The sequence below is a fragment of the Rhodotorula paludigena genome (assembly GCF_050403205.1).
Source record: "Rhodotorula paludigena JCM10292 DNA, Rt_paludigena_JCM10292v1_ctg90, whole genome shotgun sequence".
NCBI classification, from domain to species: domain Eukaryota; kingdom Fungi; phylum Basidiomycota; class Microbotryomycetes; order Sporidiobolales; family Sporidiobolaceae; genus Rhodotorula; species Rhodotorula paludigena.
The window spans coordinates 21,223-47,011 of record NW_027481368.1 but is presented as its reverse complement, the minus strand read 5'-3'; the positions used below and the strand labels follow the sequence as shown (position 1 = coordinate 47,011).

The 25,789-nt window shown below is 64.3% G+C and overlaps 9 protein-coding genes across 9 annotated transcripts; 4 read left to right on the top strand and 5 right to left on the bottom strand.

Annotated features, from left to right (window-relative positions):
• Positions 1–90: 90 nt before the first annotated feature.
• On the bottom strand, positions 91–1,563 carry JCM10292_005338 (uncharacterized protein; the record flags this gene model as incomplete). Its single annotated transcript, XM_076652772.1, has 1 exon — positions 91–1,563. One exon carries the CDS (start codon positions 1,561–1,563, stop codon positions 91–93), a length of 1,473 nt encoding a protein of 490 aa, XP_076501692.1.
• Positions 1,564–1,922: 359 nt separating this feature from the next.
• JCM10292_005337 (TBC domain-containing protein) lies at positions 1,923–5,436 on the top strand (the record flags this gene model as incomplete). Its single annotated transcript, XM_076652771.1, has 9 exons — positions 1,923–3,540; positions 3,658–3,730; positions 3,798–3,947; positions 4,024–4,114; positions 4,173–4,387; positions 4,467–4,644; positions 4,706–4,804; positions 4,866–5,082; positions 5,171–5,436. 9 exons carry the CDS (start codon positions 1,923–1,925, stop codon positions 5,434–5,436), a joined length of 2,907 nt encoding a protein of 968 aa, XP_076501691.1.
• A 352-nt stretch (positions 5,437–5,788) lies between these two features.
• On the bottom strand, positions 5,789–8,396 carry JCM10292_005336 (uncharacterized protein; the record flags this gene model as incomplete). The annotated part of the gene is made up of 11 exons (XM_076652770.1): positions 5,789–5,951; positions 6,011–6,106; positions 6,166–6,560; positions 6,617–6,760; positions 6,818–6,988; positions 7,047–7,110; positions 7,167–7,367; positions 7,421–7,571; positions 7,636–7,801; positions 7,857–7,932; positions 7,993–8,396. The coding sequence occupies 11 exons, from the start codon at positions 8,394–8,396 to the stop codon at positions 5,789–5,791; spliced, it is 2,031 nt and encodes a 676-aa protein (XP_076501690.1).
• Positions 8,397–9,641: 1,245 nt separating this feature from the next.
• Positions 9,642–10,612, bottom strand: LIP2 (lipoyl(octanoyl) transferase LIP2; the record flags this gene model as incomplete). The annotated part of the gene is made up of 2 exons (XM_076652769.1): positions 9,642–10,112; positions 10,175–10,612. The coding sequence occupies 2 exons, from the start codon at positions 10,610–10,612 to the stop codon at positions 9,642–9,644; spliced, it is 909 nt and encodes a 302-aa protein (XP_076501689.1).
• Positions 10,613–12,771: 2,159 nt separating this feature from the next.
• Positions 12,772–13,650, top strand: JCM10292_005334 (dynactin subunit 5; the record flags this gene model as incomplete). Its single annotated transcript, XM_076652768.1, has 4 exons — positions 12,772–13,055; positions 13,134–13,248; positions 13,385–13,487; positions 13,562–13,650. 4 exons carry the CDS (start codon positions 12,772–12,774, stop codon positions 13,648–13,650), a joined length of 591 nt encoding a protein of 196 aa, XP_076501688.1.
• Positions 13,651–13,771: 121 nt separating this feature from the next.
• Positions 13,772–15,617, bottom strand: JCM10292_005333 (chromate transporter; the record flags this gene model as incomplete). The annotated part of the gene is made up of 4 exons (XM_076652767.1): positions 13,772–14,001; positions 14,067–14,352; positions 14,420–14,968; positions 15,033–15,617. 4 exons carry the CDS (start codon positions 15,615–15,617, stop codon positions 13,772–13,774), a joined length of 1,650 nt encoding a protein of 549 aa, XP_076501687.1.
• Positions 15,618–17,385: 1,768 nt separating this feature from the next.
• On the top strand, positions 17,386–20,062 carry JCM10292_005332 (uncharacterized protein; the record flags this gene model as incomplete). The annotated part of the gene is made up of 11 exons (XM_076652766.1): positions 17,386–17,810; positions 17,867–17,885; positions 18,007–18,172; positions 18,229–18,385; positions 18,442–18,639; positions 18,693–18,756; positions 18,813–18,983; positions 19,039–19,182; positions 19,244–19,632; positions 19,701–19,835; positions 19,903–20,062. 11 exons carry the CDS (start codon positions 17,386–17,388, stop codon positions 20,060–20,062), a joined length of 2,028 nt encoding a protein of 675 aa, XP_076501686.1.
• A 183-nt stretch (positions 20,063–20,245) lies between these two features.
• JCM10292_005331 (uncharacterized protein) lies at positions 20,246–21,512 on the bottom strand (the record flags this gene model as incomplete). The annotated part of the gene is made up of 3 exons (XM_076652765.1): positions 20,246–21,184; positions 21,243–21,404; positions 21,465–21,512. 3 exons carry the CDS (start codon positions 21,510–21,512, stop codon positions 20,246–20,248), a joined length of 1,149 nt encoding a protein of 382 aa, XP_076501685.1.
• A 135-nt stretch (positions 21,513–21,647) lies between these two features.
• On the top strand, positions 21,648–25,550 carry JCM10292_005330 (uncharacterized protein; the record flags this gene model as incomplete). The annotated part of the gene is made up of 7 exons (XM_076652764.1): positions 21,648–21,734; positions 21,885–23,120; positions 23,182–23,835; positions 23,913–23,994; positions 24,053–24,182; positions 24,236–24,650; positions 24,708–25,550. 7 exons carry the CDS (start codon positions 21,648–21,650, stop codon positions 25,548–25,550), a joined length of 3,447 nt encoding a protein of 1,148 aa, XP_076501684.1.
• Between the last annotated feature and the right edge of the window lie 239 nt (positions 25,551–25,789).

The following is a 25,789-nucleotide window of genomic DNA, read 5'->3' as shown; positions in this document are numbered from 1 at the left end:
AAAAACAAACCGGGCCACCCGCCCCTCATCACAAACCAAACCGTTATTGTTTTTTAAAACAACCCCGGGCCCCCCCCCCCCCCCCCCCCCTCACAACTCCATATCGACGTCCATCCCCCCGTCGTCGACCGCCTCCTCTCCATCCGCATCGTGCCCCCGCTCCTCCATCTCCCTCGCGCGCTCAAACTCCCTCCAGCTCTCCCTCCTGCTCTCCTCCCTCTCGTCCCTCTCCCTCCTCCCCTCCAGCGACCCCCCTTCGCCCCCGCTCTTCTCCGAGCCGCGATAGAGGATGAGGCTCCCGCGCTGCGCCTTCTCCGCCTCGCGCCTCAGCCGCTCGACGAGCTTCTCCGGCAGGCCGCCCGCGCTCTTGGCCGCACGCAGCGCGAGCGGGTTCACCGCAAGCGGCTCGTGCCCCTGCCCCCGCGATTGGGGCGGGTCGCGGTCCTCGTCGTCCGAGAGGGACGCGACGTAGACGCGGTGCGGGTCGAGGTCCCACGACCCTGCTGCGGGGCGCATCTCGATCTCGTCCTCTTCCTCGGCGTCAGCGGCGGGTCGCGAACTGTCCGGCCCGGCGGGAGGGGCGGCGGGGAAGAAGGCCGACTGGGACCACGGGACCGTCGGGAGCTGGCCTGCTCCGCCGTTCGCGGCTCGTGCGCCGCCATGCGCGGCTGCGACGGGGGACGTGGGCGGAGCGGCGGGGAGGGACGCAGAGGGGAGGGTGGGCGAGGACGAGAGCGGCGAGCGCACGTCGCGCTGCTGCAGGTGGAGCGGGAGCGGAGAACCGGCGGGGAGGGAAGGCGGCGCAGCAGCAGAGGGGACGTGCAGGGGCGTGAGAGTCGGTGCGCGAGAGGACGAGACGATGGACGGCGGAGTTGGAAGCTGCTGCGCGTTTGCGCTTGGCGGGAAGGCAGAGAATGCAGATTGGCCGATCGGGACGGAGGGGAGGTAGCCGCCCGAGTTCTGCGGGAGGTTTGGCGGCGCGGTAGGGGCAGGGAGCCCTGGTGAGGTCACACCGAGCGGCGAGGCCAGCGACATGCGCCCGAATGCTTCGTGGTCGGGTGCGACTCGCCGTCGCTTTGCCGTCCTCCGGCCCTCGTCGTCCTCGTCTCGCCCAGGAGTCGCCCAGACCCCGCCCGCCGCTCCGTCCAGCTGAAGGCCCAGACCTCCCGGCTGCGAGACGGGCACGGGCTGTGGCTGACTGGCGACGGGGGCGGTCCCATCGAGTTCCGCGTGCGGCCACTCTCTGATGGGGTCGAGGGTCGAGCTGCTCGACCGTGTGCGGAGGTGGGCCCCTCCAACCGAGCTCCAGGGCGCTGCCGGTGCATCTGCAGGTGTGGGTGCAGGCGCGACGACGGGAAGGGCGGGCGCGAGTCGGGGCGAGGGCGAGTCGGCGGACGAGGGCGGGAGGGTCGAGGTCGAGCCGTGGGAGCGCTTGAGGCGCGGGCGGGGTGCGGCTGGCTGCTGTGGATGGGCGTACGAGGGGAGCGGGGCGGAGAGCGGATGCGACGGGAGAGACTCGAAGGCGGGAGACGGGGTGAGCGGGTGCGGTGCGGGGTGCTGCATGCCCGGCCGGGGGGAGTGTCGCAGGCAGTCCAGTAGCGTGTGCACAGCCTGTGTAGAGCTTGTCGGACGGAGCGAGAGAGCGAGGGCGGCTGATGAGGATTGCCGAAGATTCGAGCGAGCACACGGTCGGCTCACCGCACGCCCCTCAGAGTGTGCGAGGGAGAAGCGCACATGCTCAATGACACAGTAGCAAGTCCTGCCAGCTCCTTGCCGCTGCACCCGCGGGTGTCTGTTGCCACGCATCTTGGACTTGGCTCTTTGTGCGGCTCTCGGTGCTCGTCGCTCGCAACGTTGCCTCGCTCTCTCGCGTCTCTTGCTGTTGACAGCGTGCGCACGAGAGCGTCGCACACAGCCACGCCATGGCCAAGTCCAAGGGCAAGAAGGGCGCGCGCTCGCCCAACCCCTCGCTGGCTCCCCCTCCGCCCGCCTCCCCACCTCGATCGGCCCACTCGCCCGCCCTCTCGGGCGCTTCCACCGCCGTGCCCGACGACGACGACGACGACGACCACAGCGACACCTTCGAGGACGCAGTCGCCGCAGAAGAGAACGCCGACAGGGCGGCCCACTCGGACAATGCACCTCCCGGCGACCAAGATGGCAAGGTGGACACACACGCTGGGGACGAAGGTCGCGAGCCCGACCCCAAGCTTGAACATCAGGATGATGCTGGAGACCCGGGCACGACCAACGGCGGTGCGAGGGACGAGGACAGTCTCGACGGGGCTGGACGACCAGAGGGTGCTGCCAGTGACGGAGGAGACGCAGCCGACGGTGCAGCCCTTGCGCTCTCGGAGCCGTCACCGCGCAGCTCGGGCGCCGTAGCGGCGGCATCGCGCCCGGCTTCGATGATCTCGAACGCCTCGTCGTCGTCGGCCGTTGCCGCTGCCGGAGGGAGGCTGCAGAACCGCCTCTCGCTCTCGCTTTCGGATGACGACGAAGGAGCTTCGGAGGCACAGCGCGATGTTGGAGACGACGACGACGACGAGCGCAGCCGCCACGAGGGCGACGACTCGCTGTCCGACCTCCCGCTCGGCGCATCTCCCTCTGCCGCCTCGACTTCGAAGCGCCCCTTTTCGCTCTCTTCCGAGCCCGAGACGCCCACCGCGTCCTCTCCCCCCTCCTCGCCCTCGCACACCCGCACCCGCCCGCCAGCTGCACGACGGCGCTCGTCGCTCCTCGCGTCGAGCCTCGCCGCGTCGCACGACCCGACCAACGTCGGGCGCGACCAGTCTGCAAGCCTGACCCAGGCCGTGTGGCGCCAGAGCATGGGGCTCAACGCGAGCGTCTCCTCGGCGGCAGAGGGGCTCATGGACGTGCAGCTGGACGGGAGGGGAAGCTATGACGAGGATGACGAGGAGGAAGGAGGCCCGCTGTCGACGGCGCAGACGCCCCGCGCCGAGCGCACGTACCACCCGAACCGCCTCTCGGGCGTCTTTGCCCCGAACGGGTACGGGCCCACCTCGCCTACGTCGCCGTCCACGCGGCAGCGAGTGCACCGCCGCTCCCTCTCCGACCCGTCCTCGTCGTCGCTCCTCTCGCCGATCGCGCTCGACGGCGCCTCGGCATCCGACGACCCCTCCGACCCCTCGACCGTCTCGACCACGCCGCCCGACACGCCCGGCCCCCCGTCGTCGTACTCGCGCCCGGCCTCGCTCGCGCCCGCGCACCCGGTGCGCGACCGCCAGGCGAGCATCGCGACGCCGCACGCCGCCGACGGGTTCCTCGCGCAGCGGTACTCGACGACGCTCTCGTCGCTCCCGCCGCACGCGGGCGCCCCGGTGCCCGCGGCCGAGAAGCGCCAGAGCCACCAGAGCACGGGGATCCAGAAGCTGCAGCAGGAGTTTGAGCGCGTCAGGGAGCGCGAGCGCGAGCGCGGGGCGGGGGGCGGCGCGGCGGCGGAGGGCGGGCAGGGAGCGATCGATTGGGACTTTTGGGGGAGGGTCATGGTCGACTATGAGCAGGTGGCCAGGGAGCAGCGTGCGTGTTTCTCCTCCTCCTCCTCCTGCCGGAGGTAGTGCGTGGTGCTCGTTGCGCAGTCGCACTCTTGGCGTGCGGATCAAGCGTTGACGACGGTTCCTGCCCTGCCCCTCACAGCTCGAGAATTGTCGCGCGCAATCCAGCGCGGGATCCCTCCTGCATTGCGGGGCATGACGTGGCAACTCATGGCGTGCGTCTTGCCTCTTTCAGTCCCACGCGGGCTCCGCTGATCTCCGTTTTCACGTCCGGGCGAACAGCGCCGCGAAAGACGCCAACCTCGAGTTTATCTACTCGGAGCTCCTCAAGCAGTCGTCGCCGCACGAGAAGAGTATCGCGCGGGATCTCAGTCGCACGTTCCCAAAGCATGCGTACTTCTCGGATGCGGGCGGGGTCGGGCAGGAGAACCTGTGCGTCGAACGCTCGCCTCGTTGGCTTCCCAGCGCCTCTGTTCCCGCTGACGTTCTCGGCCTCTGCCGCTTGCAGCTTCAACGTCGTCAAGGCGTACTCGCTGTACGACGAGGATGTCGGGTACACCCAGGGCCTCCAATTCATCGTCGGACCGCTGCTGCTCAACGTGCGGTCAAGCGCTTCTTTCGCTGCAAAACCCGCTACTGACGATCTGGACCGCGCAGATGCCCGACGAAGAAGCGTTCTGCGTGCTCGTGCGCCTCATGAAGGCGTACGACCTGCGCTCGCACTACACGCCCAACATGCCCGGCCTCCAGCTGCGCCTCTTCCAGTTCGACCGCCTTGTGGAAGAGCTCGTCCCGTCCGTGTTCTTGCACCTGCTGCGGCAGGGCGTCAAGAGCAGCATGTATGCCAGCCAGTGGTTCTTGACGCTGTTCGGGTGCGTCGCTCGCTCTTCCGCGCCTTTGAACGCGCCTGGCCGGCTCAGACTGACACGCTCATTTTGCATGACCCCGCAGCTACCGCTTCCCGCTCGAGCTCGTGTCGTCCGTCTTCGACCTCGTTTTTGCCGAAGGCGTCGAGGCCGTCTTCCGCTTCGCAGTCGCCCTCCTCAAGCGCAACGAGACGCACCTGCTCACACTCGAGTTCGAAGACCTGATCGAGTTCCTCAAGAACGGGCTGTTCGAGGTCTATGCGGTGCGTGCTACCGCTTCTCGCCCTGTCGATTCAGCATTCTGACGCTCCCCCCTTGGTGCAGCCTGACGAGGACGAGCTGGAGCAAGATCCGAACGCGCAGTACAAAGTGCACGAGTTTGTGCGCGAAGCGCTGCAAGTGCGCATCACGCCAATGATGCTCGTTCGTCGAACCTCACGCTGAGCGCTACACGATGACTACTAAGACCCGGTTCCTCCCGCAGGACCAGTTCGGCGAGGAGTGGGCCTCGCTGTGCGCCGCGCAGACGGCGCACACGGCCGAGCTCGAGGCGCTCCGCAAGGCCAACCTGCAGCTGTCGCTCCAGGTCCGGCAGCTCGAGACGAGCCTGGCGCAGATCAATCAAGAGCACTGCGAGCTCGTCAAGACGGTCGTCGCGGCGCGGCTCGAGCGGGAAGAGCTCGAGGACGAGCTGGTCAAGTGTATGTCGTGCCGTCTTTTCTTCCTTTCCCCAGCTTGCGTTGCTTCTCGCGCAACGACGCTGACTTGTGACGCCCGCCCCGCATGCAGACAAGCTCGCATATGCCGACCTCTCGCACCTCGCCGCTTCCGAGCGCGCGACCACGTCCCCTCTCCAGCTGCGGCGCCAGTCCGAGATGAGCATCGCCTCGTCCCTCGACGGAGCCGAGCAGTCGCCCTCGTCGAGCGTCAGCGGGTCTGGCAGCGCCGGCGGCCCGCTCGGCGGATTGGGCCTCGGGGGAAGGTGGTTCGGCGGCGGGTCGAACGGGCGCGCGAGCAGCTCGGCCATGAGCGCGAGCGGCAGCAGCGGGTACTAAGTTCATGTGCGCTGTCTGGGTCCTCTTTTTGTTGTGCTTTAGACGCCCTTCTTGTACGCTTCGTTCCCCTCATCGACGCTGTTATGCGACGCATTCATCTTCGCATTCCGCTTCCGGACGGCTCGTCTCCACGACCAGTCCCTGTACGGCGCTTGTGCCCGACTGCTCAGCGACATCGACTTCCGCTCCAAACATCGAATGTCGCGTTTCGCTCTTGCGACTCACTTCAGCCGACGGCTACGAAGGCGAGGGTACGGCGACAAGTATTTACAAGCAACAGTCAGACGACGAGAAGACGTACACGAGCCGAGCGACCAGAGGAAGGTGAATCAGGAAACGCTCACGGACCAATTCAAGAGCTGCCGCCGCAGCCCCCTCCTCCACCACCGCCATCGCCACCGCCACCGCCACCGCCCCCGCAACCGCCGCTACTGCCGCCGCAGTACGACCCGCCGCTGCTGCCACCGCAGCGACTGCCGCACGAGCCGATGCCTCCGCCACCGCATGCGCCGCCGCTGCACGTAGAACAGCTTCAGAGGCTTGCAGAGGATGACATTGAGAACGCAGTACGAACGCTGTGCGTGCGCCGCATGCGGCGTCGCCTGCACCCGTTGCTTGATTTGCGTCGGTAGCTGCGCAACCGCCTGCTGGACCGGGGTAGCCGGCAGTGCTGCGCGAATTCCGTGTCAGTAATCGCTGGATTCACTCGTAAGGGCGATGTGAGCGCACCCCCAGTAGATCGGTACGAGCGGGACGGCGGCGAAAAACGCGTAAGGGTGCGCGTTGCCCAGCTCGTGCTCCCGCTCCTTCTCACCACTTCTTCCCTTCCGCGCGGCCTTCTCAGTCTCGCGCGTCTCCTTCCTCTTCCGCGCCTCGACTTCGACGAGCCGTGCTGCGCGGAGACGCTGCGCCTGCGGGTGGTTCGGGAGGTGCAGCGAGTTGTGCTCGGAAGGATGCGTCACGTCGGCGTCATCGCGCGACGCCGACAGGGTCGTCAAGGCGCCTGGAGGGTAGGCTGTCGGCGAGGCGCTGGCGGACAGGCCCGCTACGCGAGCAAGTCGGAGGAGGGGCGGTTGCGAGGGGAGGGGGCAGCCGCATGTCGAGTACGGAACGCCGAAGCGACTCTGCAGGTGATAGCGTGAGAGGGATCCCCTGCGGAGTCTAGCAGATGCGAGCGCACCCTCCAGGCCTTTGCGGTCTTGTCAAAGCCGTTCGAGAGCGTGTTCTCTTCGACCTTGTCGTCATGGTCGACAAAGCGGCCCACGTACAAGACCATGTCGTTCTTGTAGGACGATTTAAGCTGATGCGTGTGCCAAGCGAGGTCCTGCCGACGCAGGCAAGTCAGCGTGGAAGGACTCGCACGACTGGATGACGAGCGCACGATGTCGAGCGTCGGGACGAGGAATGTGCCGGGAACGGATGCCATCAGGTCCATGAATGCGTGATAGCGGGCAACCGAGCGCTTGAGTAGGCTGTTGTCCTCGTCGAAGCGATGAGGCGCGGTCCAGCCGAGGTTGTACATCTTGTCAATGAAGCTGCCTTGTCGCAGGACCTGCAAGTCCCGCATGTCAGCGGCCAGCCCGCCGAGACGAGGTCATCTTTCGACGCACAGCTGCAACCAAGTCGAGCGAGAAGGGCTCGCCGCGAGTGTAGCATCGTGCAATGTTGTCCGCTCTGCGCGAGACGGACCGGTCAGTCGTGCCGAAAGGAAGGGTAAATGAGACAATCACCCTCGCGCCCGCCGGTCACTCAGGACAGTCAAGAGGTATCTATGCATCCCGAGAGCACTCCACTGAAGTCGGTTGGCGATCTCGAGCGCGGATCCGGACACCTTGAGAACGACGTCGCTGGCGACCTTGCGCTTGACCCACGCAGCGCGAGTTGAGTCGGCCGCACGAGCGATCGTGGTATCACCAGACACGACGCTACCACTGCGAGAGAAGGGGTCAGCCGACTGAAAGGTCGGATGAGGATATCAGCCTACGCGAGGAAAGCGTCAGAGTCTTGCTTGAGGCGGAAGACGTCTTCAGCGAATTTGGCCACGCCCAGCTGCTCGTGGCCGAAGCAGCGGCCGCCGGGCGCTTCAATCTGGAAGTTCTGTTGTGCGTAGCCGGTGCCCGATTCGGTCACCCAGGCTGTGCAAAGGACAAAGTCAACGGGAGAAAGCCGAAGGGCCCGATATGTCTTTGGACAACGCACGAACAAAGATCCGCTTGGACTGCCAGATGACGGGAACAAGCCGCCCCTTGGTGGACGCGAACGACTCGATCGGGTCGTACACCATGTTTGCGACTTTGCTCCACAAGCGCTGCTCGTGCTTGCTCATGGGGCAAACATCGAGTGAAACAGGGTCGATTCGGCGAGCCTAAGGGGATGAGCGTGAGTTTGACATGCCAACCTCTGATGTCTTTGAGACGTACCAGTCCGGCCAGCAGAGCATCCCGCTTCTCGCTCAACGACACGCTGAATTTGCGCAGTCGATCCTCATCGTAGCGACTGATGGAGCAGAATAGTGAGTCTACTGTGACCAGTGATTGGAGGAAGCAGCGGGCATACATAGGGTTGAGCATGTATGTGTGCCAGACGAGCGCAACATCGACTGGCGGGACCACCAAGTCGGCGAGGGCACCGGTCTCGTACAGACTCAAGTAGCACTCGAAGCGCCAGACTGCAACATGCACGAAGACAGCCCAACGTGCCTTCGGCTCGAGGTGGTCGGCAACGCTGCCAGTCCCGCCAACTTCGACCGTCTCGCGCAACTTGCGGAAGGCGCCAAGCAGGCGCAGGTGAAGCACAAGCTCGTCGGCGGTGACGAAAGCGGCCTCACTGCCTAGGCGGTTCGTGCCGACCGTGTACTTGGTGGGGAACTCGACGAACGGAGGCGGAGGTGCTGCGTCTTCGGCGACAGTGCGGTAGGATGGCGGGCGATCGCTTGTTACAGAGCTCACACGACGGAGCATGGTGCAGCAGGTATGGATACGAAGCCAAGAGCCGGGCCGCCAGCGCGGTCTATCTTCATCAGCCGTCCCACGACTTTGGGCGGACATGACGCGGACATCGCGTACAGCTATACGATGAGTCCGGCTGTTTGTACGTCAGTCGATCTCATGCTAGCAGGATTGTGCCGGAAACCTTTGGGCGAGCTTCGAGTACCGCGCGAGAAGACGATCGGCGGGGCGCCGATGCCGCTTCCGGGTGATAGTGGATTGCGAAGTTGCACGACAGGCGAGACGCCCAACGCACACAAGACGGAAAGCCTGGATGAGTCAAACACCACGTCACAGATACTCCACGTTTCGCTTCCGGTTCTACAATGCTGGAGGAACAGGGTCGCGGACGCCGATTCTCCCCTCCGCGTCCTTTGTTCCATAACGATCCTCCTGTCATGAGCGGTGCTTGCCGTTTTCCTGCTCGTCCAACTGCCGCGGGATAGGCAGACGCGACACCGTCGTCCGCCTCAATTTGAGGTCGTAGGTTGCGGACATCGCGAAGAATGAGGTCAACAGCTGCGAGAGAGCTTCTCGTCACGCCCAGCGTGAGCAGTATATGGCTCGGGTCCTCCGGTTCATCGTAGGTTGTTGGGAATCGCGCGAAGAGCGGCGGCGAAGGGATGAAGACGTCGGTCATGCGATGGGTGTCGCGATAGCCGGAGGCTGTGCCGCCGTATAGAGCGGCGCAGCCATAGCGATAGAAGAGGAGGAACGGAGGTAGGAGAGCGAAGCGAAGGAGAGAGAGAGAGAGAGAGTCGAGGCGCAAGGACTCCGAGGGGCCTTCTGCGAGGCGCGGTCAGAACTGCGATGAATCATCTCGGCCTCTACGTGCAGCGAGGACTGCCAGCTTGTACAAGCGGATGCGTTGGCGTGAAGGCTCATAGCAACCGCCAAGTCAGGAACGAAGTCCAGTCTAGGACCGGCGAAGAGCATCGGGCTGGCTGAGGTTTCGCTACGCGAGAATACACGAGGGCAATTCATCTGCTCATGACGCGTGCAACGCGTGCAGCCCACATGTATAACGTACCCATATAGGTACGTCGACGGCCTCTGCATTGCAACGAATCAAAGCGTGTCAGGGATGAGCGAGCCGACGTGCGAGATGGCGCGCAGGAGGCTTGTTCCGTTATTGAGCGTACCTGCTCCCAGTGCCGCTGGTTGACTCGTGCCCTTCGCCTCGGTGCACGCCGTCCAAACCAGTGGACCGTACCCGCCTCACACGCCGAGCAGCTTCCGCTCCAGCGGCGGCAACCTCCCCTCGATGCCATCGGCAATCATCTGCCTCGCCTCCGCAAACTCGTCGTCTGGCTCGAGCTGTCTCATCTTGCGCCCGTACCGCCGCCCAAACAGCTCGACAGCGAGCGGGACCGTGTCGAGGACCCGCTTCTCGTCCGTCGGACCAAGCTCGCCACGCTTGCGAAGCTCGGCCTCGACATTTGTGCTCCGCACGTCGGCGAGACCACATGCAATGATGTTGTCGAACCATGCCTTCGTCTGCTGCTCGACGTTGAAAGCGAAGCCGTGAAGCGAGATACGCCGCCGAATGTGGATGCCGATCGAGCCGATCTTGGTCGTCGGCGAGGTGAAGACGCCCGTGTGCTCCAGAGGGTGCACGGGGATGTGTAGCGACGTGGCGAAGTCCTCGAGGAAGCGCTCGAGGCGATCGACATAGCAGCGAGTCGAGAGCTGTCGGCGAAAGCAGATTCAGCATCAATCGCGTAGGCGAGTAGAAGCTGAGGCGCGCGCACCTCGGCTGCACCGAGGTCCATCAACGAGTAGCCGACAAGTTGACCTGGCCCGTGATACGTAGTCTGCCCTCCTCGCATCGTGTGGACGTAATCGGCGCCGAGTGCCCGCAGCCTCCCGCCCTCCGCCTCTAGCTGCGCAGGGTCCTTCTCCCTCCTGCCGGCAGTGTAGACGGGCGTGTGCTGCAGCAAGAGTAGGATGTCGGTTTCTGCGACTCGTCGCAGCGGGGCCAGGTGTTCCGGCTCGGCGTGACCTTCGAGCTTGAGCAGTGCGGCTTTTGCCGACAGCCGTGCCTGCACGATCGATTCTTGCAAGAGCAGGGCGCGCTCGTACGGGATCTGGCCGGGGAGGCACGTCCAGCGGATCGGAGGTCGAGCGAGTGAGGCGGTGCTGCTTGGTGAGCACGATGAGGCGGATCGGCGGATGGCGCTGGCGAGCATTGCTGTAGCCGTGTGATGCGCTCGAGCTCGTTGACTCCCTTCACCGATGCGAGGAGCGATTGCGGCACAGCCAGGCCTTCTCATCAGTCGCTTCGACGGAAAGCATCCGCTTGCTTCGTGTTCGGCATCGTTTGAGATGGCACCGAAGGTACGCAAAGCGCTCAAAAAGGCTCGGGCATCACTTCCTCAACGATAGCACCCCTCTATGTGAACGTCGTGTTTTCGCTTTTCTGCTTCCGCGGCCAGGCGATGCCGCATTTCAGATTGTCTATGTTGTCTATTGCTGCTTCTTACTCTCCTCCACCTCGGCCACCTCGAGGTCAAGTACAAGATCCTCTACCCGACCCAGACCGCGCTTGACCATGAAGCGCGCAAAGTCGCGTGCGAGCAGGTAGGCCAAGCAGAGCAAGACCGGGGTGCACTGTAGAGCAAGCTGAGGGTTCAGCACATCTATCACGTCAAGATTTGGAAAGCTCGAGATAGAACGCACCGCGACCCAGGACACTTGCAGAATGGAGAACAGTCGTCCGTCTAATCGAGCGCGCTTGACCCAGAGGCGAGTGGTGAAGACGTAGTCTCCAAGCTTGATGGCAGCATCCATTCAGCCGTTCCGTAGGGATAAGACCATGTTGATCGGAAAGGCACGCACTAGAGCCGCGCCGAATTGCGACAAGCCGTGGAAGTTGCTTCTTGGCAAACGGTTCCCGACTTGCGGCAGCAACATGCGAATTGTGATAGCCACGAGTACCCATTGACGAACTGTTGCAAAAGGACGTAGCGGGTTGCGAAGCTTAGTGCGTCAGCTGCGAAGATTTACGGAGCGCCCGGCGAGCGGACATACAGAGGCGGGCACCGAATGCGTAAAGCCAACCCAAGGATGCGAGACCTTTGATGCGTGACAACAAGACGCGAGCGAGTGGTGCAGCAACCTGCTTGTCATCCAGGTCCTTTCCCCAGTATCGACCGCACGTCGTTGAATTCGGGTTGACAAAGGTCCACACGGTACCGGTAAAGGTGAAGCCGTCTCCGTCATCGACATAAACCTCTTTGGGTGGTTCCGCCACAAGCTCGCGCGCCGAAGACCAGCGACAGTCGCCGAGCGCCGTACCGGCAGTCGAGAGCGCTTCGCGGATTGCATCACCGGCGGGCTTTCCGCCAATGAAGAACAGGTCGTCCCAGTAGTTGCCTGCGAGAAAGTCATGAGCGGAGCGGTACAAGGTGTAGACTGGAAGGGGCATACTGCGGAGTGTGCGATCCAAAGCGAGGCTGTCTCGATCCGCTCGTCCGAGTAGCGGACCGGCGACAAAGCGACCAGCCAACTCCGCCGACAGCACGAACAGAAGCAGGGCAATGACCGTCACAGCATCTGTGAGAGCTGGCATCAATGCTTGTTCCGGACACCGCGAAGACGTTGAAACGGTTGAGCACTCACAGCGTCTCCCAAGCAGTTTCGACCAGCCCGTCGAGCGAAAGCGGTATGCCTCGCCACAATGCGTACATGCATAGAAGCTGTTCTGCTTATCTGCAGATCGCCAACTCCGCAGGCACTCCTGATGAACAAACCGACTCTGCGGAAGTTGCGCGTTCAGCGCAGAACCTGGACAGGCGTGTGTACTTCTCTCACAGTTCCACGGCAGCCGCACGGCACGATGAGTTTGCCTAGCTCGTCGTCGTCGTTGTCTTCGCCAAGGCAGATGCGGCAGACTGGCGAGGTGTCGTTCGAAGCGGTCAGAGGTTCGAAAGAGACCGAGGCAACGAGCGGAGAGGCTGGCGCTGTGTCGCCCAGCCTTGCGTCAGGCAGTGGCATGGCGTCTCCCTCGGGCCGCGCGTCTGCACTCATCGCAGACAAGAGCGAGGGTCCGAGCAAGAGGAGGGTGCCGCTGTCGCAACGACTGGGTTGGCTCGTCAAACAACCTTGACGAGTCCAGTTCCGAGCTTCTACCCTGCTGGCAGTTGTGCTGCAGCCACCCCTCTTGCCGAAAGACTCGCTCGAGCTCCCTGTCGTCGCTCAACCCGTCATCAGTCTTCTCCCCACTTCACGCTCTCGTCAAGGTTGGACACGCCGCGGCGACCAGTGCCGAGCCGTGCGAGACTGTTCCGAGGTCCAGTAGGACCTCACACTCCTCTCCGCGTCGCAAGACCGCACACGAGCACGCACCATGTCGCGCTCTGGCTCGTCGACCAAGTCGGCCTACATCCACACCGACACAGGCAACATCGTCTCGCGCCAGAGCACCATCACGGGCTCGCAGAACATCGTCCTCGCCGGCAAGTGCATCCTGCGCCCCGGTTGCATCCTTCGCGGCGACTTGAGGCGGGCAGGAGCAGGCGGACCCACGGCGCCAGGCGGGAAAGAGGGCGGGACGGTCGTGATCGCCATGGGCAAGTACTGCGACATTGGCGAGGGGGTCGTGCTGAGACCAGGGTACAAGACGTACCGCGGGTGCGTTGCATGCTCTCATCCCTTCCGTTCACTCGTTGTCCGGCTGACGTTCTTTAATGCCTCTCCAATTGCCTACAGAGCGTTCTCATACTATCCGATGAGGATTGGCGACCACGTCTCGATCGGTGCAGGCAGCGTTGTCGAGGCAGCGAGCATCGGCACCGGAGTCGAGATTGGCAAGGGGTGCATCATCGTGCGTCTACGTCCCGTCTGGGGGTGTACATGTCGGCCGAATGAGCCGCTGTGTCGTGACAGCACGATCGAAATCTCCAGCTCATTGCTGACGCCTTTGCTCGACCCGACACGCCGTTCTCGCATTTTATGTACAGGGTCCGCTCGCCATCCTCAAGGAGTACAGCCGGATAGCAGACGGTGCCGTCGTCGGTGCAGGAACAATTGTACCGAGTCTGACAGAGTGGTCGGGAAGTCCCGGTGCGTTTGGCATGTTCTCTCGCACACCTCGCCGACGGGTCGCTGACTCTGCCCTGGTTGCCTTCGCCGCGCAGCCCGACCGGCAGGTCAACTGGCGGAGTCGACACCCGAGCTCGTCGAGACGAAAGCCAAGACGTCGTATGCCAACTTTCAGCCCGAGTAGAACTTCTGCCCGCCATCGTGCTTGTTGTAGTATCATCGCATTCTCTCCGCTCGCTTGCGCTCAAAAGTCGGTTAGCACGGTGAGAGTCCTGAACCCATGTCACATTTTGCAGTCCTGCCGCCTACCACAACTGCTGCCTCGTCACGCCCGCCTCGCCGACGACCCCGAACCATGCCATCCCGGCGAGCGCCCCTCCAGCGATCGTGACCGCCGGCGGCGCCTTGAACCACTGCGACGCGACGAAAGCCGCGCTCGCGACGACGCCCCAGAACGGATCCGAGGTGAGCGGGCCGGACATGCTAGCGCTCGAAGAGGCAGCAGACGGATTTGAAGAGGTGTAGATGTACCCGACTGCGGACGCGAGAAAGAAGATCCCGGTGAGTTGACGAGCGGAGGTACGAGAGAGCTGGGCGCACCAAGGAAGAGCTGCCACACGGCGGTGTAAACAAGCCCGACTGCGGCGGCGTTCAGCCCGCGCAACACCGACACGGCGACGGCATGCTTGCGCCACGTGTGGTATAGCGGGAGGAGCGCGAGCTTGAGGAGGATGCCCGGCGAGAAGATGCCGAGCCAGCCGAGGACTGCGCCGAACGCCGGGTTGGAAGGGAGCGAGAGAACGCCGAGGTAGACGGCGAAATTGAAGTTGGGGCCGGGGAAGGCTTGCAAGATCGCAAAGCCGAGCAGGAAATCACGCGACTCGACCTGCGGAAGTGGGTTGTGGTCAGGACATGCGACTCATTTCGCAGGAATGTGAAGCAGCCCGACGCACCCAGCCGTTGTCGACAGTGTAGCCGCGCAGGAGCGGGACGACGACAGGCCCACCACCAAAGATGATGACGCCAGCAATGACCATGTTGGTGAAGAAGTCGAGCGCCCGGGGCGGGTCGTCCAGCTGAGACCGGACGACTAGAATGACGACGATGAAGACGGCGAAGAGGGTTCCCGACACGATTGCGAGCTTGCGGTTCAGCACCATGAGAGGACTGCTTCGCTCCGGGACGGCTTCCTCCGCCACTGCGCGCGGCGCCGAGTGGGAAGGCTCGACCGAAGCGGACCCACGCTGGCGCATTGTCGAAGGCGCAGAGTTTGCGGGAGCGGTGTTCGTCGTCATCTCGTGGGCAGGCAGATTCGTCGAAGTGATGCTTGCCGTGCTTGCGCGACGGTGTTGGGCATGTTCAGCCGCTACGGTGTGCTTCGACTCGATCGGTTCGAGCTCGATGTCCTGCGTGTTGGCGTCCACGGAGAGCGCCTCGGTGGCGACGGGTGCAGAGGTGGAGCTAACGGGTGCACGAGCACGGCGCAGCTTGTAGGAAGCGAGCTGTTACAGGCAACACGGCGTCAACATCGGAGAAAGCGCCCCAGAATGGGGAAGCTCAACGCACTCGTCTATAGCCCACATCGTAGATGAGGGTTGCAAGACCGCCGGCGACTACCAATACAGGATACATCCATGGCGCGTGATAGCAGATGCCGAACGAGGCCGAGCCGAGGACGAGGAGGCGAGTGATCGAGTCGGTGATGGCAGCCTTCGACAGCTGGTATGCCGCGAGGGCGATGAGGCCGACGGCGGCGGCGTTGAGGCCGGTTAAGAGCGCGAGGACGATGGGCGGCAAGCGCTCGGGGAAGTCCCGCACGCCAGCGCCGAGGGCGGCCATACCCGCTGCGCCGGGTAGGGACCAGATGAGAAATGCCAGGAAGCCTGCCAGCGTCCCGTTGCGTACGAGTGCGAGCGAGAAGGCCAGCTGTGTCGATCCTGGACCGGGCAAGGCATTGCCGAGCGAGAAGAGGTCCGTAAAGGTGGTTTCGTCGACCCACTGGAGGCGATCGACGAAGCGCTTGCGCAAGATGACGACGTGCACGCCTGGTCCGCCGAACGAAATGAAGCCCAGGTCCCAGTAGCGGCGAACCGTCTCTATGAGCCGCTTGTCGAGCGGCACGGAACGACGGTCCTCGGAGTTGCTCGCCATGGGGGCAGAGCGTGGCCGAAGGAGGAGCGAGGCCCTGCACTCGCGCAGACGCGGGAGGGTCGCAGGCGTAGAGCGTGTCTGTCGAAGCAGACGAAGCGAAGCAAGGCGTTCAGTTAAGCGGGGCATCCGGAGGACTTCGAAATGTGCGAGGCGTGATCGAGCAGGAGGGCGCACGTGCGCCAACACATTGCTTGGCGAGCGACGGCGGGCACTGCAGGGGCGTGCGAAACGATAACTTGCGCCTTTGCGCGTCCGTGAGAGCTGCGCGGAGCAGGTCGGTCTCGCTGCGGAGCGGGCGAGAGGGAAGCTGCGATCCTTGGGCGTCGACGACGTCGAGTCCCCTCCGGCCACGGCGTCTCTCGGCTGGTCTGCTCTCATGCTGTCGAATCGGGAGCCTTTGCAGCTCGCTGTGTCTCTTGAGCCGAATACTGCGCGATGCGTGACCCGTGAGTCTCTCATCAGTTGGCTCTCCATCAGCAACGCCTTCTCGCCGACGCACAAACCCCGCAGACGGAAGGCACGGTGGGCCCGCTACGGCTGCAGTCGTACGTTCCACGCGCTGACCGCTGTTTCGCAGCCACGCAGGCCCTTCCAAGCGCCAACTCCGTCTTCACCGCCATGCCGGGGCGGCTGTGCTGGTGACATCTTCGCGCCTGCCGTACGCTCTTAGCACGACGGCGTTGCTGTCTGTCCGTCTGTCGGCCGGGTGGCTGCTCGTGCGCTTGTGTGCGCTGTCCGCTCCTGATCCAGCGATGCTCGCTCGCGGATTCTCAGAGACTCTTTGCATGAACCTGAGCAGCGTGGCGCTCGACCCGCGGCGTGGCTGCTTTGCTGGCGTATACAATCGCGAACGGGAGTTTGTGCAAGCTGGCGCCCTTGCTTGGGAGAAGTTGCATGTAAGAGAACTCGCTTGTCTGCGCGCATCGATACGCTTTCACACCTAAAGCAGCTCAGCCCTTACCCGCTTCTCTGCTCACCGTCGCATTGCGAGAAACGCTATGTATATTCCCACTGCTTGATAGTGTCGGCTCTGCATTGGCGTCTCGAGTTCATCCGCCCCTAGTCCATCTGTAAAGTGGAAGTGCTCAAACTCCTGTGACGCTCTTTGCTGACTTCCCGGTTCCCCCCTGTACCCACGTGTTTTACATGAATGTCTTTCATCAAAGCTGCAATTTGGCGCTACGGGCGATTCCATGAGGGCGTTATATGAGGTGCGCTGAGCGTCCCGCATCTTGAGATTTCGTGCGAGCGGGAGCGCCAACCTTGGCGGCCGCATTGGCGGATGCGAGGGAGAGGGCGACTGCGTTGGAGGCAAAGGTGAAGACGATGCGGTGACGCCCGAGGTGGCAAAGGAGGGGAAGGCGGCGCATTTCGCGGAGGATTCTGAGCAGGAGGGCGTGCGCACCCCACCTAGTCCACTGTCTTGTCCCTTGCATGCCTTCTCATGCGCTTCTGAATCTGATAACGGCAACTTGCAATGCTTTGCCGCGCCGTTCAACCCGTGTCGCTTTCGGACCAAACGGCGCCTTGCCTCCCTCTTGCTCTATCTACTTTTTGTTCGAAAGCGTCGCCTCAAGTCCGTGAGTACGTTCAGTAGCACCACACTGTACCCGACTCGTACGAGGGAATCGCACTGGACCGTACTGGCTCTCTCGCACGTGCCGCGAGATGCGCGTGTCCGGCCCGTGTCCCTTCCGCGCCCGCGCCAAAAATGGGGAGCCCCCTCCTCTCCTCCGCGCTCTTGTCTAGGTACTCGACGTCCCGCACGATGTCGCGGCTACTCAAGCGCGTGAGCTCGCGAGCTAGCACCGCAAGCGATCGCCCGCCGTCTTACCAGACATACGACGACCCGCCCTCACTCGATGACCGGCCGCCGCCGTTCGACGACTTCCCCGCGTCGTACGTCGTCGGCGGCGGCTGCAATGTGCTTTTCACGACGGTGGACGAGCTGAAAGACCACCTCCGCCTGCTCGGCGCATTCCGCCAACTCAAGGGAGCGGTCGAGGCGGGCGCGGGACGAGAACCCGGCGTACTTGACAAGCTCGACGCCAAGGCTCGCTGGGCAGTCTTTGTTCACGTCGCCGTCTGGCGATTTGAGTGCTTTTTGGTCGGCTTTGCCGCTCACCAGCTGCGGCTGATCGTGCCGCCACTGGATGTCGCGCTCGTTCTGCATGCTTACCTCCTGAATCCTCTGTGCGCTTTCACTTCGCCTCTCTCTCTAGGCCTATACTGACACATTAGCTACACAGGCGATTCGAGGAGGACCGGGTGCGCAGATGCGTACCGTCCCTTGATGCAGCTCGTCGCATGTTGCCCATCGTCGTACGTTTCGCCTGTCCCTCATTCCAGGTGCAGGACCCGGCTAATTCTTGCTGTGAGTGACGAACAGGCCAGGGGCATTGATGCAGTAAGCCTCAAGCAGCAAGTGCCATCTCGCAAGGATGCTACTCGCTGGCAGCAAGCTTCCGGCCTTCCGTACGATCCGCTCGAGTCGTTTGCCGTCACTGAGGGCCGGCCTCTGCCTCTACTACCTGCCATCCCGAAGGAGTTCGTGCGTACGTCATGCGTCTCGCGCGGGCACTTCACGGTTGCTGAGCCGCCCGTTTCGCAGCGTGGGTCACGCCTGAAGGCACCGGCTACGCGCAACAAGGTTTCCGCTTGGCAACGTCGAATTTGCGCATGCCCATAGCGACGCACGAGACGCTCGGCGTCGCAAGACTGGTTCAGGACGTCTGGCTTTCACAGTTCGAGCACGAGCAGACACTCGCGTAAGTGGTCCTCAGCTCTCCTGCCGTCGCACAAATCTGAGGATAATCTGGCGCAGCGGCTCGGTCTCGTCAGCAGACACGGTGCCAGAGCTACCGACGCATTCGAAGCGGGCCCTCTACGTGCGCATACAGCTGCGCAAGGAATGGGTCGTTCAAAAGTCAGACGAAGCGGCAGACCTCGGGAATCGTCTGGAGTGGAGCATGCTCAATGCCCGTGAGATGGTACAGCATGCTTTGAAGAAGCGGCCGCGCGGGTGCGTGCTTCTGTTTACTTTTCAAGGCGAGTCACCTAAACCTTCCGATGCAGGGCCAATGCGGTCTTGCGATGCTACACGCGCGGAGAGCCGTTCTCGCTCGACTTGGCCATGGCTGTCCGTGCTCCTTCTGATACTTTCTTGTCAAGTGTTGAGCCACTCGCCGCTTGCAGGTCATCCGCCAAGGCAGCTTCATCGACAAGATGCACGACCTCGGCTGGACGACACCCGGTCGCTTCAATACAGACGACAGCTTGCTCAAACGCTCAGTTGCACGCTATCACGCCTTCATGGATCTCATGTCGAGTGCGCCGACCAGCTTCTTCGTTCCGACCCTCGACATCGTCTGTCCTCTCCTCGCCTCTCGGCCCTAATGTATCGCTGACCTATCTTCGTCAGGACCTCGCTTGGCACACGCATCAGCTTAAGGAGACATATAAGGGCGACACAGTGACATGTACGAGGCGCTTTATCGACCACGACGACAAGGTCGAAGAGAATGCGCTCGCAAACGGGTTCGACGTGACGGCTCGCGCCTGGGAGGTGAGTTCACCGACCCTGACTCTGGCCTGCTCAGCTCACACACTGTTGTGCCCACCGCTAGAGCCGCTTCGGCGTCCCTTACTCGACCTGCGGCTGTCCCCTCCCCTCCGCCGCTCCCGTCTCGCGTCTCGCACGCACCCTCGGCCTCACGTCCTCATCCTCCCGCGCAACCTTTCCCTCCGGCGCCCTCACGCCCCTCTCTCCTTCGGCCGCAGACGCCGAAGCGTCACACCCGTCAGAGCACAACGCGCTGCAGCTCCCCCTGCACCCGCACTCGGCGAAGCGGCGTGCGGCGCGGCTTGCTGAGCTCGAGGCGCGGCGTCGGAGGACTGAGCGCGAGGAGCGGAAGAAACGCGAGAAGAAGGGCGTCGAGCGGGACCCGGAGGGCGCAGAGAGGGCGCATCAGTATGCGTTCTTGATGCCGTTCCCGCTCGTGCCCGGGCCGTACGGGTGCGTTACCTTTCTCTCATACTCGCCCGGCCGTTGCCATAAGACTGATCATGCTCGAGCGAACACAGGCCGGCTGGCTACCCTCTCGCGCCCGGCGGATGCGCCGCGACAGATGCGCATCGTACCAGCGGTGGCAGCGGCGGGTCAGGCGTGGGCGGCAGCGCCGTCTGCGGCAGCGGCGACTTTTCGAGCTGCGGTGGCAGGTGCGCTCACCCACGTTCTACCTCGGAACGCCGCAGGACGCTGACCTTGCGGAGCGACCTGGCGCAGTACCGGAGCGTGCTGCAATGGCGCGATTGGAGCGTGCGGCTCTGCCGGGTGCGGGGGTAGCAGCGGCGGGGGCGCGTGCGGATCTGGAGGCGGAGGCGGATGCGGCGGGGGAGGAGGCTGTGGCGGCGGAGGAGGCTGCGGCGGTGGAGGAGGGTCCTGAGCGAATGCGTGGTCGAGCGGGTCTTGTCCATGTTTCTGGCCGACCTGTATGTATCGCGAAGACTGTGCACATGGCCTGTAGGTGATTTCTGAGCATTGAGTCCTCTTTGCGGCATCCTGCCGTTTGAGTTGCGAGACAGGTAGCACCGGTTGCTTCGTCCGTTGCAACCTCTGCGGCGTCACACTACGAACCCCCGGCACCCAAACTCTTGAGCAGCTCGTCTAGTCCCGCATCGGCACCCGCAGCTTCGCCGCCCATGAGCGCGGCAAAGTCAAACTCGCCCAGGCCCGACATGTCGACGTCGCCTCCTCCTCCGGCTGCCGCTGCTGCTGGTTGGGGCGGCGGAACGGAGGCGGAAGAGAGTGAGGCGCCGAAGTCGGCGGGAAGACCGAGCGAGGTGAAATCGATCGATGAGAAGTCGGTCTCTGCGCCTGCTAGAGGAGGGGCGGACACGGCTGTGAAAGCGGGAGGGGCGGCAGAGAACGCGGTCGGCAGTGACGCAGTTGCGCCTAGCGCTGGCGAGGGGAACGAGAGGCCGAGCGAGTCTAGCCCGGACGAGCCACCAGCCGGGGGAGCTGCGCTGGTCGAGGCGGACGTAGAGCCGAGAAGGTTGTTGAGCGCGTCGAGCGACAGGTCTGGCATAGTCGTGTCTGCTTGTGCCGCCGTGCCTGGCTCGGGCTCGCCGACGGAGAAAGGCGGCATGTTGAGCGAGGCGAGGAGGGCGTTGATGTCTTCGGACGAGCCGGAGCCGAAATCGAACGAGGGGATAGGCGCAGGATCCGATGCGAGTGGCGCGGATGCAGCAGGAGGGGCGGAAGTACTGGTGGCGGTCGACGGTGGGAGCTGGAAGGGGAGTGGTGCGTCGAGCACATCATCCCCGGGAGCAGAGGTGGACGCAGCGGGAGGAGGGGATGGAGACAGGGTGAGGTCGAGCTGGACGGCCTTGCTGGCGGAAGGCACGGTCGAGGCAGAAGCAGTCGAAGGAGGGAGCGCAAAGGGGAGTGCCCCGTCGTCGTCTGCGGTCGAGTCTGCGGCGGGAGCAGGAGCAGGCGAAGGAACGGGGAGCGGCGAGATGCCGGCAGCCTTTCGAGCGTCTCGTTCAAGCACGGCAATGGCTCTCAGCTGTGACCAGAGGCAGTCAGCAGTCGCACTGGCTCCGCTTGGCAAGAGAGCAACGCACCGCACGCTTCTCGAGAGCGTCGCAGATGGCCTCGAAGTTGGCCGCCTCTCCGCGCAGCTGCTCTGTGAGGTGCCTCGGCGCGGGTGGAGCATACTGTGCGGCGCCCTGCTGCTGCAGCCTGGCCTGAAAAGCGACGATGCGCGAGAGCTGAACGAGGGTCGCCTGCGACGCGGAACGGAAGTCAGCAAGCGCGAGCCAGACAGCGGGAGCACGTGAGCGCACTTTGAGCGAGCTCTCGAGTGCTTGCTTGGTCTCGTGCGACGCGCTCATCTCGCCTCGCTCGAGTGCACGACGCCGACCGGAGCTGAGCCCCGCTCCGGCCGCTCGTTCGGGTCCTCCCTCGCCGCCTGCATCTCTCAGAGGCTTGCTGACGAGCCTGAATCGCTCCGAAGCACGCTCAAGGGCATGGTGCTGCCCCGGTCCAACAGCACGCAGTCGGCGTGGGACCTGCACCTCGCGAGTGACGACCAGGATGATGTTCTCCCCGACCAGGTGCGTCTTATGCACGGTTCTAGCGGAGTGTCCTGGGTCGAGACAGTGCTCTTGTGCCACTCTTGACTGTCCTTAGCGACGCTCGTGCTGACGGTGCCTTGTTTCCGCTCCTCCCGCTCTTGCTCTTTGCGACTCGCTTGCGGCAATCAGCGTCGCGTGCGCCACGTGAGTGCCGTCCTCGTGCGCAACTTGTCGCTCGATCCGCGCAGGGACGGGCTCTCGGCGGCCCTCCTCGCGTCGTCGTATGCCTCGCACCCTCGTCCCCCCACTTCGGCCGCACACAGGGTCCGCTTCCCGTCCTCACACGAGGAGCTGGCAGATGCGCCTCCGAAGGACCTCCTGCAGTCACTGCAACGGAGGAGGGCCGGCAGCACCGCGAGCTGGAACGGGCTGCCAGAGCAGCAGCAGCGAGACGGCGAGGAACTGGTCCTCGGTGCTTCTTCCGATGCGGCCAAGACGGTCCGGACGAGGCCACGACGGTCCTCGAGTGCAGGGGCGCTCCTCGCTCACCCGGCTGCCATCGCGGAGGAGCCGGCGCCGCCTACCGACGAGAGGGGGGCGGGACGTTCTTCTGTTCCCCTCCGCCAGCGGTCGACTTCCCGCGCTTCCGTCGCGTCTGCGGGTTCGTCGTCGACAATCCGACAAGCACCTCGCCTCCCGCCGTCCCTTCCCGCACCGCAGCAGCAAAAAGAGCGACCGCCGCCGCCCTCTTCCTCGCAGTTCGCGCAGCGCGAGAAGCAGCGCCGCGAAGAAGCGCTTCGGAGACGGCTCGTCGACAGCTTTGTCACGCTCGAGCTGGTACCGCCAACCGTAGCCGCCGATGTAGCGGCACCATCGGGTCGGCGCAGGAGCGGAACAGTCGGAAGCTCGCGCATGCGCCGCAGCGACAGCGGCAGCTCGCTCAACGGCTTCCCTTCCAGCGACTCTTCACCTCGCAAGGGCATGCGCCGCCGCACGACCTCTTCATCTGTCGTCTCGCTCGCCAAGTCCGCCTCGCCGACCTCCGCGCCCGCGCCCTCCGAGCCATTCTTCATCTCGCCGCCTTCGCTCGCTTCGATGCACGCGAGTTTCCCTGTCGAGCACGACGCATTCCTCTTTCCAACCTCTTTCTCCGCCTCTGTCTCGACAGCAGGCGCCGACCTCCCCGGCGACTCCGGCCTCGCGAGCTGGCCCGGCCTGCGCGAGAGCCGCATACGCGCGCGCGTCTTTGCGCGCGAGAGCGACGAGATGCGCGCTGCTCCCGCCGCGAGCGCAGACGAGCGCGATGGGCGAAGGGGGACGGGGACGGGAAAGGGGAAGGGGAAGGAGGCGGAGGACGATGAAAGGTGGAAAGTGCTGGTTGAGTGGGACGTCGATCTGAGCGGTCTGACCAGCCTAGGGCGCGATGTGCGTACGAACTTCAAGTCATCGCATTGCCTGTCTGCTCACCGACGCCTCGTCCCTGCAGCTCACTGCGTTTCCGACCCTCCCGCCCAACACGCTCATCTTCGCCCTCTCGTCCACGCCCGCCTCGTCGCCCTTCGCCTCTTCTTCTTCCTCGTCCGCTGCGCCCGTCGATCTCGAGTACTTCACCGCCCCGCTCCCTCTCCTGCAGCGCTCCTACCGCCGCACGCGCCACCGCTCCATCGCACCCGCCTCGCGCGGGCTCACAAACGGGCGCGCGCGCGCCCTCTCCGAGGACGAAGCCGGCTTCGGGTCCGACAGCGACTGCTCGTCGTGCGCTTCGCTCGACGGTTCGGACGGAGCAGCCGAAGACGACGGGCTGGGGAACGTCTCGGACCCGGGGCAGCGCCCGAGCCGGCTGCGCGCGCGGAGGGGCACGCTCGTCCGTCCGCGGGGACAGCAGCAGCAGCGTTCGACGGCGGCAGTGGTGGAGGCGGAGCGCGCGCGGCGGAAGGCAACGCGGGAGGAGGTGCTCGAGCGGAGTAGGCGCGAGACGCGCATGGGGAGGGCAGCGGAGTGGGAGGGCGTGAGGAGGGTGTGGGAGATGGAGTGGGAGATTGAGCGCGCGAGGATAGACATGGGCGCACTCAGCGACGGGGTGAGGGAGGCAATGGACGAGGGCGAGGAGGGAACTGCAGGGAGCGGATGGGCTGAGCTGGTGCGTGCTGATCGCCTCTTCATGGCTGACTGCTCATGTGCTAATCTCGGTATGTCGACGATGTTGTTGCTGTGCAGCAGCGGGAAAGAGCTGAGCTGCAGGATCGAGTTGACGACCTCCTTGCCGTCAAAGGGGCAGTCGATGGCGAGTATACCGAAGGTGCGCCACCCTTTTCTGGATTGGCTGGCCTCGGGAGCTGACGCTTCACGATCTGCAGATCAAGGGCGCCTCGATACGCGGCGAGACGCGCTGCGAGCACGAAGAGCGCGCCTCGAGCATGCTCGCGAGCTAGACGACGCGAACAGAGGGGTGCTCCAGCAGAAGCAAGACGAGCTTGCTGTGCGACAGTGCGTGGCCTTTCTTCGGCGTAAGTCGAAGTCCGCTTACGTGGGGTCCGCAGTCGCACCTATGACCAGCTTGTCAGCTCGTCTCGCATCCGTCGCACGCAGCTCATCACGCTCCTCTCGCACATCTTCCCCATCGAGCCTGTCGATCCGCCGCCCTCGAGCAAGACGCCCGCACACCTCCTCTTTTCCATCGTCGGCCTACCCCTGCCCAACTCGAGCTTCCCACCCTCTTTTTCAGACGACCTCCTCTCTTCGGCCCTCGGGTTCGCTGCGCAGGTTACGCAGCTCCTCGCCGCGTACCTGAGCGTCCCACTGTGCTACCCGATCCAGTGCCGCGGGTCGCGCAGCGTCATTGTCGACGAGATCAGCATGATGAAAGGCCCGCGCGCGTTCCCGCTGTGGGGCAAGGGCGTCGACCGGTACCGCTTCGACTACGCTGTGTTCCTGCTCAACAAGAACATCGAGCAGGTGCGCTACATGATGTGCAATACGCCTGCGAGGCGCGACTGACGGGTGCGCGTGCAGCTCATGTACTCGCAAGGGTTGACGGTCCTCGACCTGCGCAACACGCTCCCGAACCTCAAGTCGCTCATTCTGAGCCTGTCGTACGACCCCTCGCACAGCGACTACCGCGCCTCGACCCTCTTGCCGACGGGCGCGTTCGCCGACTATGCACTGCCGCAGCGCGAGTCGAGCGAATTGCCCGCGCTGAACGGCCACGCCAACGAGGAGGACGATGAGGACGCGGAGCTCGCACGCCTCGCCGCTGCTTCCCCGCCGCCTCCCCTCTCACCCGACGTCGACTTCACCGGAGCAGAGTCGACCAGCCCGCGATCGGCGCGCATGTCGCGCTCACCCTCGCTCGCATCGACCATCCGCGCGAGCAGCCTCGATCGCGCGCGTGCGGGCGAGGGCGGCCGCCGCCGCAGCGGGGCGGACGAGGGCTCTCCGACGCCGACGGTGCGCAGCACAGACGGCGACGAGCGCGCACGCGGCGCCAATGGCCGTAACGTGGCGGTCGAGAAGCGCGTGCAGCTTGCGTCAGCGCAACTACCGAGCCTCGCCTCCGAGCCGACACAGCCGCTGAAGACTCGCCCTGCTGCCTCCGCGGTAGCGAGCGGGTCGGACAAGGCGCGCGCGCGTGCGGGCTCGAGCGCGAGCGCAGGTGCGGGTGCGGGTGCGGGTGCGGGTGCGGGTGCGGGTGCGGGTGCGGGTGCGGGTGCGGGTGCGGCGGGGTATGGCGCGCGGATCCGCGAGGGCCTGTGGAGTGCGGTGGCGGGAAATGTAGCTTCGGGCGAGAGAGGGATAGCTGGAGCCAGGGTGAAGGCGGTGGGGAGGAGGGACAGCGAGCGGGACGAGGGGGCGTAACTTGTCCCGAGGGAAGGAGAGGTCACAGTGGCAATACACGCGGCAGTGCCGCTTTCAATTGCGCACTCACTCGTGCTCCGCTCAGTCTTGCGGCAGACTACTTTGCTTGTCAGCGACCGCGTCGAGTTGTCGCCGGACTTTCTCGTTGAACACCGCTTCTCTCGAGGCCTCCTCCTGCTCCAGATGCACCTGTATCCTCTACGAAAGCGCGGGTTGCTGGCGAATACAGCCAAGTCACA